At 34.9% G+C, this 17,857-nt stretch overlaps 1 protein-coding gene across 1 annotated transcript; it reads right to left on the bottom strand.

The window, feature by feature from the left end:
* Positions 1-11,868: 11,868 nt before the first annotated feature.
* LOC132609880 (glycine-rich protein 5-like) lies at positions 11,869-13,211 on the bottom strand. The gene is made up of 2 exons (XM_060324071.1): positions 12,973-13,211; positions 11,869-12,472 (listed from the first exon to the last, which is right to left on the bottom strand). Exons 1-2 carry the CDS (start codon positions 13,075-13,077, stop codon positions 12,158-12,160), a joined length of 420 nt encoding a protein of 139 aa, XP_060180054.1. The 5' UTR covers positions 13,078-13,211; the 3' UTR covers positions 11,869-12,157.
* Positions 13,212-17,857: the final 4,646 nt, after the last annotated feature.

A 17,857-nucleotide genomic window follows, 5' to 3' on the forward strand; every position in this document is an offset into this window, starting at 1 on the left:
CAAAATTCCCCAGGTAATAAGAATAAAGTATGATTCCTTTAACTCAAATAAGAATTTACGCTATTGAGAATTAATTATTCTAAAAGTAAATATTATAGGTACTATAAATACTTTAATACAAAAAGGAGAAAACGAAACTTATGGAGCTAATTGTTAGTTTTCCTTAAATTAACTACCCATTACTAAAAACTAAACCCCACTAAATTCTCCTATAATTCATCTAAGCTAAGAGACAAATAAAATAAAGTGTTAGTCAAAACAACACAAGTTAAATGCAATAAATACAAAAATAAAATAAAAATAGAAGCCCAGGAAATGTAAATAAATGGGCTCAGCCCCATTTAAAGCTGCTTCGGTCTGTTTCGCTACTGTTGGGCCTCAGCCCAGCAGATTTTATAAACTGCTGCGGATGGGCTGGACATGAAGGAGATTTCGTTGGGCTTTTAGCCCAACATCAAATGTGGAAGAAGGACGAGTCCCTCGGACTCGTATGCGAATGGTCATGCACAAAAAGAAACAGAGAAAAGGATTAGTACAGATGAAGATTTACCAAAACCCACACTTCAAATAAAATGAAGGCAATGGCCGAAACAAACAATATGTATAAAAAATCATGTAACTAGTGAAACAGGATTGAACAAGCAGCACACAACAGGTCTCTTCGAAACACAATAGCATGCCTAAAGGAAAAAAGCTTTCCGCAACAAAAAGAATGTGCACTTGCTGGTTAAAAATAAACACGCTTAATCTTCAAATTTTGAGATAATACAATGGAGTATTAATCAAAACAGATTATGCCTTAATTAGCAGCTATCAAACATCAATAATACACCAAAATGACATAGTTAGTTAGCAAAAGGGAGGTCTTTCAATCTTGCATTAACATTACTTGACCCTTTCCAAATTGACAAGTCACTCGTAGTTGACCACTAAACAGAGAGAGCATCCTTTGTTCTTTATCAAAATTGACAAGCTACCCATGACCAAATACTAAACAAAGAGCACAAATATGAATTCCACAAAATAAAAAATGAATCCTTCAAACCACCTAAGGGATAGTGACTCAAACATGGAAGAACCTAATTCTTTTAGGCAGAAATTAAGTTTAAACCAACTCCTAATATAAAGATATAAACAGCAATCTTCTTTAGTTCATCAAATGCTAAGCTTCTGTTTGAGGAATCAGAGTGCAACGCTAATCGAGCCATACTCCTTATAGGCTTAGATGATCAAAACCAATCTAGAGGGGGGGCTAAGAGACTGATCACTTATAGCATTTGGCTTACTAGATTACTTTTGAACCTTAAAATCAGCTAATTCCCCAAATTGCATATATTAATAAGCCTATATTGTCGAAGCCATTACAAGTCTTATAACTGAATGGTATCGCTTAGCATACAGTTATAACTGAATGGTATCGTAAATGATGCACACTTCTCGATTCGCATACCAAAACTGCGTAATACTTATCAAATCAACCAAAACATGCTGAACTTTAAACAGGTAGCAAACAAAACTAAAAATTGATTGAAACTGTCAGGATAGCAACAGAACTGGAAACAGACAGGAAATGCAAAATACTACACCCAGATAAGGCTGAACATAAAGGGAGGAGGAGGAAAATTTATTTTATTCAAATAACACATCGTTTGAGAATCCTAAAGGACATGGCCTCTGTTCGTTGCAGTCCGACATATTCAGCAGAATAGCGTATATTGCACATTACCGGTGAAACAGTTTTCTTATGAAAATGTAAACAACATGCTACATCCGAAACATATTCCCACAAGTCATAAGCATTCTTTAAACTAGTAAAGAAAGAACACCCATCTACTAGGCTACTAACCTATTAGGCGTATTTAACTAAAATCAAACTGAACTAAGGCTAATACACAAGCATATTTCGCTGCATTAAACTGCTAAACCTGCTTATTTAAGCAAATAAACTCAACTTGACATAGGAACATGCTTAAACACATAGACTAACTAAATTAAACACGACATGATTAATACAACTAGAGTAACTGCAGACAGACTAAAACACGACTAAGCAGACAGATCACATAAACAATTCAGGGCAGATGCCATCTTCTATAAACACTAATAGCGAAGTGAAAATGGAGATTCTTTACTACTTTCTTCTAGCCACACTTTAACAGGACTCGGTCAAAGAAGGGACCCTTTAAATCCTTTAAGACAACATTTGACTAGTAAACATCCCGATTTATGTTTCAAACTAGTTCTCAAGCAAAGAAGGCAGGCCACCAACAGAAACACTTAAACTATATTTTAGAATGGTCAAAACTTCATGGCAGCCCAAGTAATCAACATAGAATGCTTACTCATCATAGATACTGACCCAGATGACATTTTAAGGTAGTTAATCTAACAGGCTGGACCAACAACCAATTCAAATCTTAATATAACAGGTTGTTACAGGGAATAAGCTAGGCATTATATGAACAGCACATTAAACTGGACGATGTTAATATCAACAAGTAACTGACCTAAAAATCAATAGCTAAAAATACCTACTCATGCTGAGCTACTAACATTCATAAGTCTGTTAATAGCAATAACTAATGTCTATTAATCGTGCTTAAATCATTGCTAACAGAAGATAACTAGAAATAGCAACTAATGCTCATTAATTATGCTTAAACTATTATTAGCTGGAAATTAAATCAAACAGCAACCAAGCATACAACAACTAAGGCATGACAGAAATTAACAATTAAGACTAAAATAGGAGGAGAAACAACTAAGGAAGATTTACCGACCTTCTTCGGGTGCAGCGAAGTGAGGCGCGGGGTTTCCAATCTAACTCGAAGAATACCAAATCCGAGCTTGCGATGCTCGGATTCCAAGAGACACCAAGACAAACGAAAACAAGAATTGATTTGGTAATTTTTGACTCGATATTAGAACAACATTACAACTGCTAACAGAAATTGTATTTTAGGGGATTCTATGCGGTTAAAAGGACTTCTTTTCTAGGGGAATTTTTTGTGCAGCTCTAGAACTTGTATTTTTGCCAGGAATTTTTGGGGTTTTCAAAACCTTGTGATCCCTTTTAGGGGATTTTTGCCGCTCCAAACAACAACAAAAAAAAAAACTACAAAATAGGGGGGTTTTGGGGTTCAGGAACTGTGATTCTTCCGTCCCTTCTGCGATTCTAACCCCCTACTATTTATGGGGATTTGGGAGTTCTTTTGAGTTGAAGAAAAAGGAGAGTGGAGCGGGGGGACAAGACGAAGGAGAGAGGGAGATGAGGCGCGGTAGGGACGAGGAGCGTGGTGAGCAGACGGCGATGGTGGGGTTGGGAGGTGATGAAAAGGAGCGGCGGTGGTGGGGTAAAGGGAACGGCGTGGTGGGGGATGGAGATGATGAAGATGATGAAGATGATGAATGAGAAGAGAGAAAGAGGAAGGGAGCGGCGGAGGAAAAAAAATGAGGGGAACCCTTTTTAGGTTTCCCTTATTTTGATGAAAATATATCGGACCCGGTCCATTTGTGGACCGGGTTTTAAAAGGATGGACTAGTGAATTAAAACATGTACTGGTCTAAAAATTGAGATAAAAAACATGGTCTAGTCCAAAAAATATTAGGAGTTAATCGGACTTTGATTTGGGGTCCGGTAAGTCAAAAATACGGACTACGTGCACAAAAATAGTTTGGTTTCTAAATTTAAATAAAGACATGTTTAAATAACTTGTGTTAAAATATTGCTCAATATGAGATATGCAATCATTAATGCTCAGATATAAAAAAAAGATGGCGTTGTAATAGCCGTGTAATAATATTTTGAAAATCCACAGTAAAATAAATACTATTATTTAATTACACAAAAAAGATAAATGCGATGCGTGTGCGTAAGCTGGTAAAAAAATACTAAAAAAATGATAAAATTGTGAATTATAATAATAGTAATAAATAATAATAATAATAATAATAATAATAATAGTAACTGCAACAGAATAATAAAGTGCCGGTATTGATGAGAAGTTGATAATTTAGTAAAAAATGACTATATATATATTTTAATTTTTTCTAAAAATATTAGAGGCGTAAATAGGTATTTTGGAAGAGAGGCGGGACAAAATTGGGTGTCAACAGTAACTAACTGCGTTAATAGATGAATAGCCTCGGTCATTTGTTGACCCAAAGCAGCCGGGAGAGGAACTGGAGGCATAAGAGCTGGAACTGAAGCCCCTTCTTGTTCTTCTATAATAGGCGGAATGGGAGGGGTATTAGTTGAAGCCTCATTATGTGATTCACCCTCTTCTACATTCATTGGCGGTTCCCTTTCTACCCACCTTCCCATCATAGTCTTGCCCTTCTGGGCGGCTGTAGCTTTTCTCTTTGGCGGCATCTCTGAAATCATAACACACTATTAGGGAGGAGAAAATCTTATAACACAGCTCTATCTCACGATCTCATAAGAAGAAGAATGGTCATTTTTCCTAAATGCCCTGTAGCCTCCTGTTTATTAGCGTGGCGCGCAACACACCATAAACAAGACTCTACTAGTCATGGCTCGTAGACACTTCCTAGGACTGAACTGCTCTGATACCACTTTTGTCACGACCCGACTAGGGGCCATGACGGGTACCCGGAGCTAACCACCGAGCACCACTCATTCTACTACTCATCTTGCGTTCATTCATTATTCTTGTGTTCATAATCATAGGAAAAACCATTTTCATTGGAAACATAATTACCTTTATATACATAAGCCCTTTGGCCATCAAAATAATAATATTTATATACACGTGGGAAAAATTGTGAGACCATACTACCCACACATGCGTATCTACGAGCCTCTACTAGAGTACTAGACATATGGACGGGACAGGACCTCGTCGTGCCCAAGATATATATATACACAAAATCATAAGCAATGGCACCTCCGGAACAATGGAGTGCTCTCAAATCTGCTGATAGCTCCTATGAATCTGGATCACCTCTCTATCTACCTGTGGGCATGAACACAGCGTCTAAAGACAAAGACGTCAGTACGAATATTGTACTGAGTATGTACGGTATAAACAATAACAATACATCAATGAAATAGGGAGATATCAAGTGAAGAACATCTTATAACTGACTGACAATTTTAATAGAAAAAATGCATGCTGAGTTACTCCACAAACATCATCATATCATGTATGCATATCTATATAAGCTGCCCGACCATATAGGTACGGTGTGATCATTATTAGCCCGCGTCCAAGCCTCCTACGTCCGGGGTAACTATCTCATGCCGCCCACTAGTGGTGTCTGCCCATACCATCTAGAAATGGTGTATGCGCTGCCCGCCTTAGCGGTGTCTGCCCGGCTATATAGGCGCGGTATAATATCATCATCATACACATTTCATAGGATTATCATAATGCATGCATAGGAACTCAAAGACAACTATACTTTATTGGGGTGATATAAGGTCGTGAACCCCCGATTCCATTATGGAGCATTCATAAGCATTATGCCTCACCTTGAAGGAATTAGCATATAAGGTGAATGTATACAATAACAAGCTCAATGGATCATAGTTAGGATCATTAGATTTAGGATCTTTAGACTTACTCATCATCATCATTATCATAGTAATCATTATCATTCTCATAACGCATCTCTTATCTTTATCTCATATGGCTCTTCATGATCATACACTTATAAATTTTGGAATGTAAGAGGGTCATGGAGAATAAGGGAAAATCATGCCATGGGAGTCATGCCTTAGAAGAAAAGGACTAGCCTTACATACCTTTTTCGTTTAACTATTCTATCGCTTGATCGCTCTCCTTCAATGCTCACGTTTCTACCTTCAAGAGAATTCGCATTAACATTAGCTAATCGATTATATGAACGTGCTTACTAAAGCTAACGAAAATTGGGCAGCATTCCCTTTGTTTATACAAATTTCCTCACATCACATATCAACTCCTAAATGTCTATAATAACATTCACAACATTATAACCAACAATCTTCATTCATCCACATTACTCACATTTCATAATTTCACTTCAATTCATCCATAATCATGGTCATAGTACACTATTACGTTTTCTCACATATCATGCTTATCCCATGTTCTAAATGTCATTTATAACATACTTATAATCACAACATATCAATATTCATGACTCATTCCAAACTACTACTCAAAATGCCACTATTCTCACATTCATGACCCATTTTCTATCTCCTTCTACAATCCAAGTCTTTCAACCTCTCATTACCTTAAACAACATGGAATGATCATAAAACTTACCTTAGATAGTGTAAGAATAAGCCTTGATTGGAATACTTCACTTGAGAGAAACCCTAGCTCCACTTCCACTTGGATTCCTTGTCTTGGATGAACTCTAATGAGCTTCTTGCATTTAACTCCCTTGGTTTGATGAAGTTGATCTTGAATGTCTCTTGAGTTATTATGGAAGAAGTGTGTGGAACCCTCTAGAAGCCTTGAGAGAGATGAAGAAGTGTGGGAAATAAAATTAGTGAAGTGGGAACATGTATTTATACTTGGAACTTATTCAGCTCGTCGGGACTTCCACAGACTCTTATACGTATAACATTGTACACCGGTATAAGTGGTCGTGTTCACTATCAGGAAAAACACCATCTCTGCTGGGTGTTATACGGACCCTTATACGAATCGTATAATGTTATACGGACCGTATAAGTCGGTCGTATAACCCCATTTTTCCTGAAATGATCTCCGTCGTTCGTTTGATCTCCAATCCTTATGGAACCTTCTTAACACTTGTTTAACACCTCATTAAGGGACATCATAACTCTTCTCCAAGACATCATTAATTCAATACTCGTAGATCCTATTCGACACATTACGTATACCTTGCTTTTCTTGGCAACTTTCTTCTCTTACCTCAAATGTCTTTGAAATCTCAATTAGAATCATTAAATGCTATTTGTTACTTAATGAAACATCGTATACTTCGTGCTCTCCGTTAGTCTATCCACTGTACATTAACGGGAAATGTTTTGAGGTGTAACAGCAGTACTGCTTCTCCATCTTATCCTACTTCTGGATTTATGTCCAGCAGTAGTTTTGTCATTCCTGGTCACTGTTCTACCTCTAGGAGATAGGTTGTGCTTCTGTGCTATAGCATCAAAATCGCAGATTGCCTTTCTTGTGTCAATTATGTTTATAGGAGCAAAGGCCTCTATGAGTTTATTGGTAGTTTCTGATTCATTGTCTGAATCTGTAACCAATTGTTTTTCAAAATCATTCTGTTCAGCAATAGAGGTCTTTGGTAAATTCAGTTCAATGGTAATAGTACCTCCCTTGCCAAATGGATTCTGATTGTCTATAACATCACCCTTCTGATAATCAGCAAGTTGAACAATATTTGTACCTTTGGTCTCGTTTTTTTCCGGAATGATATGAGTCTCGGCCTTCTCTCTTATTTGATCAGACATGTTCTCTCTCTGAGTACCAGTAGTATTCTTTATGTTCTTGTCTCCAATCTTTTCAATATGATTCTTTTTTTTTAACTGGTAATAAGCTTTCTAGCTTCCTTTCTTTTCTGATTTAATTTTTTCCTTCTAGCCCTTTCCTTAGCATTCTTGATAATCTCCTTGGCACTCATTTTGGAGTTCAACCTTGTTCACCACCCCTTTTTGTACATCAGTACTCTTTATTTGAGCATCACTGCTAACTTCCTCACTCTTAGTAGACACTTCCTTTTCAATGTTGCTCTTGATACAGCTTTTTCCAGTTAGGTTCTCATGACTAGTTTGATCCTTCTCCACACTGATTTTATTGTCTTTTCCACCAGCTTTTTTCACTACCTCTTTGTCATTCATATTACTCTGCTTAGTCTTAACTTTTTCTGAGACAGGCACAGGTTTATCAATACCAAAAACAGCACCGGTAGGTTTAAAAATCTTTATTGGTTCACTCTTACCCCTCGGTCTGGATCTGATCAACTCATGTTGACTAATTCGACTTCTCCCTTTGTTCTGTGTTTCCAGATTCCCATTAGGAGTAGCAACTTTTTCCATAACTTTAGGCCCCTCATCCTTCGAATTATTGTGTTCCCTGACTCTTTCAACCTCGTTTTTGTCTTTCAGTTTCTTTTTTCTAACACATGGCATTCAATAATAGCATGTCCCAGCTTCATACAATGTTTACAATACTTAGGAATATTCTCATACTATATTTTCTGTGCATATCCTTTCAACGAATCATTCTGATCCTCAGTACCAATCCAAACACTCTGAATCAAAGGTTTCATTAAGTCGACTTCTACACTAATTTTAGCCATACTGGGTCTATTCATATTTTTCGTAGCCGCATCTATTTCAATAGTAGTACCTACTGCATACGCAATTTGTTTAGCATAATGCCAAGAATGCATATGAAAGGGCAAACCTGGTAATAATACCCAAATTGGAACTATCGGAATGTCCTCTTCGGGTTTGAAATTTGGCGTCCATTTTTGCATCCAAATCTGGAATCCGTCAATGTCAACAACCCTTTTATATAAAATCACATTGTAATCTATTTCATTGTTGAAGGTCAGAAAGATATTGAAATTATCAAAAACTCCAATTTTCACTGTTCCTTTCAAAGCAAATTTTTCTGAAAATTTTGACCTAATCATGTCGATTTGTGGTCTTGATTTCAGAAATCTTCCAACAATTTTCCATTTACATGGTGTTGTCATAGCTCCATGGTACTGTCTCGATTTGAAAATGAGGGCTGGCATTCCATTGTGAAATGTTCTTCTTCCCATGATTAGATTTTGGTCCTCTTGAATTGGTGGGTTGGAAGATTCGGCTACAGTGTTAGCATAGGAATTCACTGCTACTACGGGATTTGGGATTTGTGGGTGTTCTTGGGGTGGAGATGGTTGGGCCAACGATGGTGGGTCACCTACCGGCGACCCCATGGGGGTGGTGATCTGGTGGATAACGGTAATAAAGTAACGTCTATTTGATATTTTTAGAGAGAAGTAGGACTTTCTCTTTCTAAAACTAAATAGTTTAAATGCATGACATGTACCTAACTAAAATTAGCAATGCTATTTGGTTTACTATGTTTTCATTTCTGCATTGCTCATTTATAATTTGAATCCATGAAAATGACTGCAAAATTATTCCATAGTTTGTTCACAGATTCTCTACACTTTATTTTATGTTGATCTCTTGCGAAAATAGTCATATAACTAAAATAACATTTACAATGAACTACAAACTCAGATTTCTCAAACTACAAAATCTTCCGTAAATTATTTCAAATCTTCTACATTATTAAAAATTGATTGCCGGTAAGAAGAATCATATAATTGAATAATATTTCCTCTACAAGAATAGACTACAAAATCAAATTTCTCAAATTATAGATAGGTAGGCCCTACTTTAATCTTTACTTCGAGGCCGTAGAATTCCACGACAAAAGGTGCCCATGAGTAGGTTTGGTTATGACTTTTGCTTATACAAAAACTAAAACCAATCAATATGAGCCATTCTAATGGGATTATTATCTCAGAATCAACTCCCTGCAATTGCAAATTTTTGAATGATAAGCACGCATGATAATCTTGTTTTCTGCAGTTTTTGACCCATATAAATTTCTCTTATTCCAAACATTAAGAATTGCCTGCACATATACAACTTACAAGATGGCATTATTTATCATAAGCATGAATCGAAGTTTGGCTATTAATAGCAGAGAAAAGAACTGATAACGTGCAAGGCTCCATGCACGATGTAATAAACATAGTAGTACTTCCAAGTTCCAACTCACATGCCTTACCTCTCTTTTCGTTTCTTTTTTCTTCTAGTAGTACTAAAAGAAAATATTATTACTATATAATATATATTATTGAGTCATATAACAATTTATAAACAACATCTAATTTTCGCTAGTGACTAGTAAAAGCCTGGTGAAACTTTCCTTGTCACCCAAGGCTTGACGATAGGACTAGGAATTGGAACACTTTCATCGATACCACTGAAATCAGGGCCTGCCCACATCCACTACCGTCTGGTCCTCTACTGCCTCGTCCTCGAGCACTGCCACCATCTCCGCCTCCTCCACCACCGCCACCTCCACCTCCACCACTTCTTCCCCTTCCAGAACCGCTACCTCTTCCAGAGCCATAACCACCTCTTGCACCACCTACACCTCCTCCACCGCCACTGGTAAATGGCAAAGGCGCGGGGCTAATTGGAGAAGGAATTAGGGGTACTAGAAGAGGAGGAGCACCAGAAATTTGACAACTGTTAATGTCCATCATGAGGAAAAATACTAACATTAAGAATAACAATCGAGCCATATTGTCTCTCAACTCAGAACACCACCTTTAATGCTTAATTAAATAACTGTCAAACAGACTTATATAGACATGTATATATGTATACCTCACGAGAATAGCCAAGTATGAACATATTTTAAGTCCCCAAAAGGGCATTTTTCTGGGTAAAGACATAATTAATCTTTGCCTTAGCTACTTAATTAATATTCTCTCTGTCCCAACTTATGTGATACATTTTCTTTTTAGTCTGTCTAAAAAAGAATGATACATTTATATATTTGAGCCACACAAATATTTATAGCTTGTTTTGGACCACAAGTTTAAAAAATATTCCTTTCTTAGACTTCATGTCTAGTCAAACTATATCACATGAGTTGGGACGGAGGGAGTACTATATATGGTTGACACAATTCATTGTGATTTGTGATCTTAAAGTTAGGCACAAAGTGAAGATTGAATTTCTAAGAACTTGTTAAAAAGTGTGAAGCTTTCTCTCCGCGCACCGATATAAAGGAAAGCAAAAGAAGAAAGAAGAAAAAAGGAAAGAAAGTGTTGGTGCGTTCACTAATGTGTTACAAACAGAAAGTGATGCAAAATAATCAAGAAAAACACCAGGTAACCCAGAATCTCAGGGCCTTGGAGAACTTTTCACCATTTTTCTGAACTTGACATCCAAAATTCACATGCATTGTTGTATCTTTGTGGAATATCATTTATGTTAGTTTCCGTTTATGTGTGGCATTCTTATCCTTGAACAATGTCAATCTGTATCATTTCAATTTATACGATGTACTCGAATGACCTGAATTGGTCAAAATTTCATCTCTTTGCTAGTGAGTATTAACTATAGATGACGCAATTTCATTTAACAAAATCATCGTTTATACGTATTTCAACTTAAAGAAATATTCTGTAATTAATTAAGACCTATATATATACAAAAACTAGCTAGGCGCACAAATAATCAAATAGGCTGAATCATTAAAATTGCTTGACGGATAGATTCACTTACTTTTTAGTTATTAGGGATCAATTATTAGTACCTTACAAATAATTAGAGTGCCCACAGGAATTGTATCGTCATGAATTTTTTTCTTGAATATAATCACTAGGTCAATCACTAATCACTTGGAGTCTAGATTCATCTGCTTATAACAATAAATTCTTAATTCTTTAGTTTGAAAGGTCATATGGAGTACATATTATTTTCATATTATGAGATGTGTTCGGTTAAAAATTAAAGGGGTTGCCCATCGATGGATTTGGATAATTTTCCTATGTTAATCCGATCAGTTCAAGAAGATTTTCCTAGTCAATCTCCTAGTCCAAAAACCTTTATATAGCCTTTGACTTGTTCAATTTGGAAAATTGATATTTCCTTAGTTTCGACTAAAGCTTAATTATAATTTTATGATTTATCTGTGAGATGGACAATGGAGAATACAATCTTTCGCTTCTTTTTCCTCTTTCCTTTTTTTTTTTTTTTTTTTTTGGCATTTCTTCCTTTCAACACTTCCCCAATTTTATAAACATGCACTGATGCACATTCAAGTAGAAAGATAATGAGCATTCACCACATCCACGTAGTAGTACTTTGAGTAGAAATAAAGGAGCAATATTTTACAGCCAGAAACATAGATGACAAATTAAAAACAAGTCAAACCAACAACTCCAATGACTTGGAAATTGAACCTATTACAACCCACACAGAGTACTACCATATCCTAACTTAAGGAAAATACTAGTACTAATACTTGAAAACTTCAAAACACTAGACGTACACTTGACATGGCAAACATAGGAGAATCGAACATGCATGCAATACTAAAAAAAAGAGTTTAGACAAAAAGCAACAAATTAAAATTTTCTAGGGTTTGATACCACCAATGCCACCAATACCACCAACTCCACCACCAACACCTACGCCGCCACCGCCTCCAAGTCCCCCAACACCGCCAATTCCGCCACCGCCAGCAGCTCCACCAAGTCCACCTAGCCCTCCAATTCCACCGGCACCGCCAATGCCGCCAAAAGTTGGCAACACACCAGCATAGCCACCAATTCCTGCCCAGCCACCAACCCCACCAAATGAAATGAAATTCTTTTGGTCATCAAGTCCTTCGCTTGGTGTTGGAGCTGTAGTTATAATCTCAGTGTTTACAGTTACACCCTCAATCTGAGCCTGAAAGAGACAAATGTGGAACTATTTTTGTTAGAAGCAGCAACAGTAGATGTAGTGATGCTACACTATATAATGTTTAATGAGGTTATTTTTTATACATTAACAACATAGGAGAAACTTTTACACTATCAAATCAACAAAAAAATAAGTAAAAATGAGGTAACCGTCACTAAAGAGTGGAACTGGGAAATAAGGTAAATTAATTAAACTAGTGTGATAATGTAAAGTAATTTTGTGACTCTTAGTGTATATACCAAAAAAAAGATTAGAAGAATTAGGGGTAGACCATTTTTGTCGCTAAACAGTAAAAATTCATCGTTAATTCTATTTAACGATGGATTTTCAATAAATCATGGTAATTACGGGCTATTGTGTTACATATTAAAGACGAATTTCTTACGTAATTGCTGTTTTTTGTCATTATAAGTTAAATCATTAATATATATAAGTAATATTATCCTTTATTAACAAACAAACAAAAAAAAAAAAACCGAACAGACCTGAGTCTGAGGTTCTTTAGGTTTGGCCACTTCAGGAATGTTTCTTGCATTGACAACATGGACAAGTACAAGTGCAAACACAAACATTACGTACCAACTTGCCATTTTTTCACTCTTAATTAACCCTCTCTCTCTCTCTCTCTCTCTCTCTCTCTCTCACACACACACACACACTACAAAAACACACACTTACACACAATAGGGTAAGTTTTTACTTCTGCTGCTGTGTGGTGAGGAAAAATAAATGGTGAAGAGGGTTTTTAAAGGAGGAAAAACGGGAGAGGACAGTTGTGATAATTGAAGAAAGGGGCAAAAAATAGTAAATGCAAGGCATTAAACAAAGCCCTAACAATCTCGAGGGTGGCCTTCTTTCTGTTTATTGCACAGAGTTAGGTGGATGAAAAATTGAAGTGTTAATGTCAACTCAATAAATTAAAAACAAATTCCAAAGGGTATATGATTTTATGTCTTTCACGTTATTCGAGCCATTCAGGGGCCATGCATGCAATACTTATGTGCTCTTCGCGTAACACTTGTTGCTTCGTGAGTAGGTCACTTAGAAGACTGACACATGACATACAAGATATGAAGTAGTACCTTGTAGTTTTTTTTTTTTTTTTGGCCCCTTGAATGCGTTTAATTAAAGAGGGTCTTTTTGGTGTCACACATATCATGTCATATGCATTTTTTCCCCTTCCATAAAACTTATAAACTTTGTTCACCTATAATTCTAATTGATCTATGATAATGGCTTATTGTTTGGAGGATAATGAGAAAATTCTTTACAATTAATCAGCTTTGTCAGTGATGGAGACCTCATGAAATTATATATATCTAGCTAATAGCCATGGCTGGATATGATTCTTGCGTTCATACAATGTTTGAAATAAAGATTAATTAATTAATTTATACTTCCAAATGCAAACTATAATGTCATTTGCTTAATTAAACCAATAACCTTGATTAACTTAGAATAACGTTATACATGCGCGGAATAACAATGTCAACAAATCTTAGTGGTTAATCGAGAACCTTCGACTGAGCTAATAATTTTAGCATATCGCTACTACTTAGTTTTTTTTGGTTAATCTAAAATCATCACCGTCAGTTCAGTCAGCATCCATAACAAAGCCAAAATTTTTAGTTTATGAATTCTAAAGCACGATATTTATTTACTGAATTCTTGATATATTATTTATAATATCAAATGGGACACACACGCATGCGCGCCACATATATATATAGAATTTGAGATAGAGCTACTGAATTATGTTTTACCTCTAGCTAGAGGGCTGGCTCTACTCCTATTCACAACCTCACTGTTTGCCATTACCATCTAAACATCCATGATTTATTTTTTAAATTTGTTTCTTGATATAGTATTAAGATTAATTAGTATTTTATTTGGATTTTATATTTTTATAATTATCCATGAAAATAAATTTGACATATTTAGATGTTGAGAAAAATAGTATTAATACTTTAATATCTAAATCTCAATATAATATTATAATATTTAATATATACCCAAATATAAACCTCTCACTCTTAAGAATAAGAAAGTGGCCTTTTTCTAAATGTGGGAGGGGAAAACATTAATTGACTCGTGATATCAAACCATGTAAAAATCTTCACAACTCAATCCCATCACTAACGTCTAACAATGGCACCGTTTCAATTTCAAGATATATTGGACCTTCACTGACTTTTCATAAAATTTATTTTCTTCCTTTTACTATTTTTTTTATATATCAATTAATCTTCACGTTTGTTTTTTTTATCTTTAATTAGCTTAATTTAATTAATTTGCAGTACATGCATTCGAATGCTTAAATCTACATTCTAATTTTTGCACGTAGGATAGAACAAAAAATATGTTTGACTTCCTTTTAGGTCTCAGCACATTATAAAAAAATAAAATTAGCGACAAATACTCCTGTCACTAAATTATAAAAATTTGTCATTGATTCTATTCTAATAATGCATTATTAGAAAACATGATTTAGTGACATACTGGAAAGTGATTTTCTTTTTACAAACAAGATTTGGCACTTCACGTAACATGCAATACTATATTGCCCTGTAAAAATAACTTTTCAAGCATTGAAATAAGATTCAAGAGAAAAGGAATTATTCAGATTATAACAACAAAAATCATATCAAGCACTAGCAAATGAGGTTCTTTGGCCAAATTATACTTAAATATTGTATTGTTTACCAATTAGTATTGTGTAATTATTGTAAATACCTCCTACTTTGTGAAAAAGAAAGTCACATCAAACACTAGATTATTCTTGAGATGTTGTAAAAAGAAAAGAAAAATTCAGAAGGAAAATTGGAAATGAATCTATTGGGCTTAGGGAATCTCAGAAGAAGCTAGGAATTTTGTCAGACCCATTAAAGGCAATCAAATGAAACAGAAAGCAAACTTTTTCTCTGACTTGGAATATAGGCGACCAGCTACATGTAGCAATAGATTGCAGTAAAATACATTAATCTGCTGCATAAACTTTGAAAGAGTACTTTTCTTAGACCCATCAATTAATGAACTTCTAACTATAATCTGGCGGGGGAGCTCCTTCTTTCATTTTCCCCCGGTAATGATCTAATATATGCTATACAAATTCAAATTAATTGGGATCTTAGGGGTCATTTGGTACGCAAACTAAATTATCTCGGAATTATTATCTCAAAATTATTATTCCGAGACTAATTGGGATCTTAAAGCGCAACAGAGCATACCGGGTGGGCAATTTAAAAAAAAAATGAAATATCCCACAATTGTATTTTTTGGAATAGCTGATTATTAATGACCCTTTTTTCTCTTACAATTTATAAACCTTTTAAATCGCGTTTATAGAATATTAGACCACAGTCTAATATTTTGTATACGGTAAACGATAGTCTAATGTTTTGTCAGTCCAAAAAGTTATATTTACATAACTTTTAAAATAGCAACAACATCTAAATGAAATAGGGACAAATATACCCCTGTACTGTCGGAAAAGGGTCAAATATACTTGGTGTGGACCTGAAGTAGTGTGAAGACAGATTGGGCACTACAAATTAGTGAGTTGACCTGAAGCAATGGGGGAATTTGCAGGATTGTCCTTAACTGGGTGGTCTTTAATTTTTTATCCCTTCAATTGGTGGTCTTTAACTTTTGGCCTTTGCTAGAAAAAAATTGGTTTTGGGTTCGAAACCCGCTCAGTCAAAATTTTTTTAAAAAAACTCGCAAGGTAGAGTGTTGCATGCAAAACTTTCGGGCAGAGTTTCAAACTCTATCTTAAGCCAGAGTTTTGAAGGCAAATATTCTATCTTGCGAATCCAAACCCCTGCCTTGTGTTTTTTTTTTTTTTTACTGAACTGAGGTTCGAACCCAAAACCTCGGGATATTAGGCGGAGGGAAAAAATTAAAGACCACCAATTTGAGGGACAAAAATTAAATACCACCCCAAAAGAAGGACAATCCGTGCAAAAAAATGAAGCAATGTTGTTATCTTGACGGGCTAAAACATATAAAATGGGCTTACAATGAAATCTTTTGGGTAATTCGCACGATTATCCCTGTTTTGGGGTGGTTTTTAATTTTTGACCCTCAAATCAATGTATTTAATTTTTCCCTTCGCCATTTTATGTAATAAAATAAGGACCAAAATATTCCTGAGTTTTGAGTTTGAACCACAATAGAGTAATTTAAAAAATTCACAAAGCAAAATTTCATAACAAACTATGCCTCTTTAAGCAAAAGTTATGCCTTAAAGATAGTTTCTATGTAAAATATGTCTTGTCCGGTATAGTTCTGTAGAAATTAAATCTACAGAACTATGTCGTGTCTGACGTAGTTTTGTAGATATTAAGCTATACTACAAAACTATGCCAGAAAAGGAACTACATATAAACTATGGCTTAAGACATAACTTTTGCCCCGAAGCCATAGTTTGTTATGAAATCTTGGCTTGGCTTCTTTTTTTTTTTTTTTTTTTTCCTCTGATAGGGTTAAAACCCGAATATCTAATTTCATAAACCAGCGAATAAGGATACTTTTTGCCCACAAATTTTCATTAAATGAGGACAGAAATTAAAGATCACCGATTTGAGGAGCAAAAATTAAAACCAATCCATATGAAGGGAAATCCGTGCAATTTTTTGAATCTGGTCTTGATGCTTATGTAAATGAATCCGCGCATCCAATATAAAACTTTAAAATAATATAGGTGAAGTTATCTAGAATATTATAAAGGGATAAAAACACAAATAGCCGGCCCAGTACTATAGTTTACTTTTAGTTGGCCTTACAAACTTTAGCCATAAATTATTTAAGCAGCAAGTTAAAAAAATGGAAAGAGAAAACAATCCCTCTAGGATCGTTAGCTAATCACGGACTTTTCATGCATTATCTCCAAATATCAATTTCTAAAATTTCTCCAACAATTACATCATTTCATTATCTTCAAAACATTTGTTCCAAACGTTGACAAAACTTTGGTGAAAGAAGCCATTTTTTTAACCACATCTTCATCAAAAGTTCAGAAAATCTATATGCGTATAATAAATGTATAAATCGATATATAATTAATATATCATGTATAAATCGATGTATAATCAGTACATAATTTATTTATTTTTAACCACATCCTCACCAAAAATTCAGAAAATTTATATGTGTATAATAAATTTATAAATCAATGTATAATTAATATATAATGTATAAAACAATGTATGATCAGTACATAACGTACACACACCGATTATACATATATTATACAATGATTATACATGAATTACATAATGTATAAAGGACTTCACCAACAATTACATGTATAAAATCAGTGTATAATCAATATATAATGCATACTCACTAAATATATAATATATGTATATA

The sequence above is a fragment of the Lycium barbarum genome, chromosome 9 (assembly GCF_019175385.1).
Source record: "Lycium barbarum isolate Lr01 chromosome 9, ASM1917538v2, whole genome shotgun sequence".
NCBI lineage: Eukaryota > Viridiplantae > Streptophyta > Magnoliopsida > Solanales > Solanaceae > Lycium > Lycium barbarum.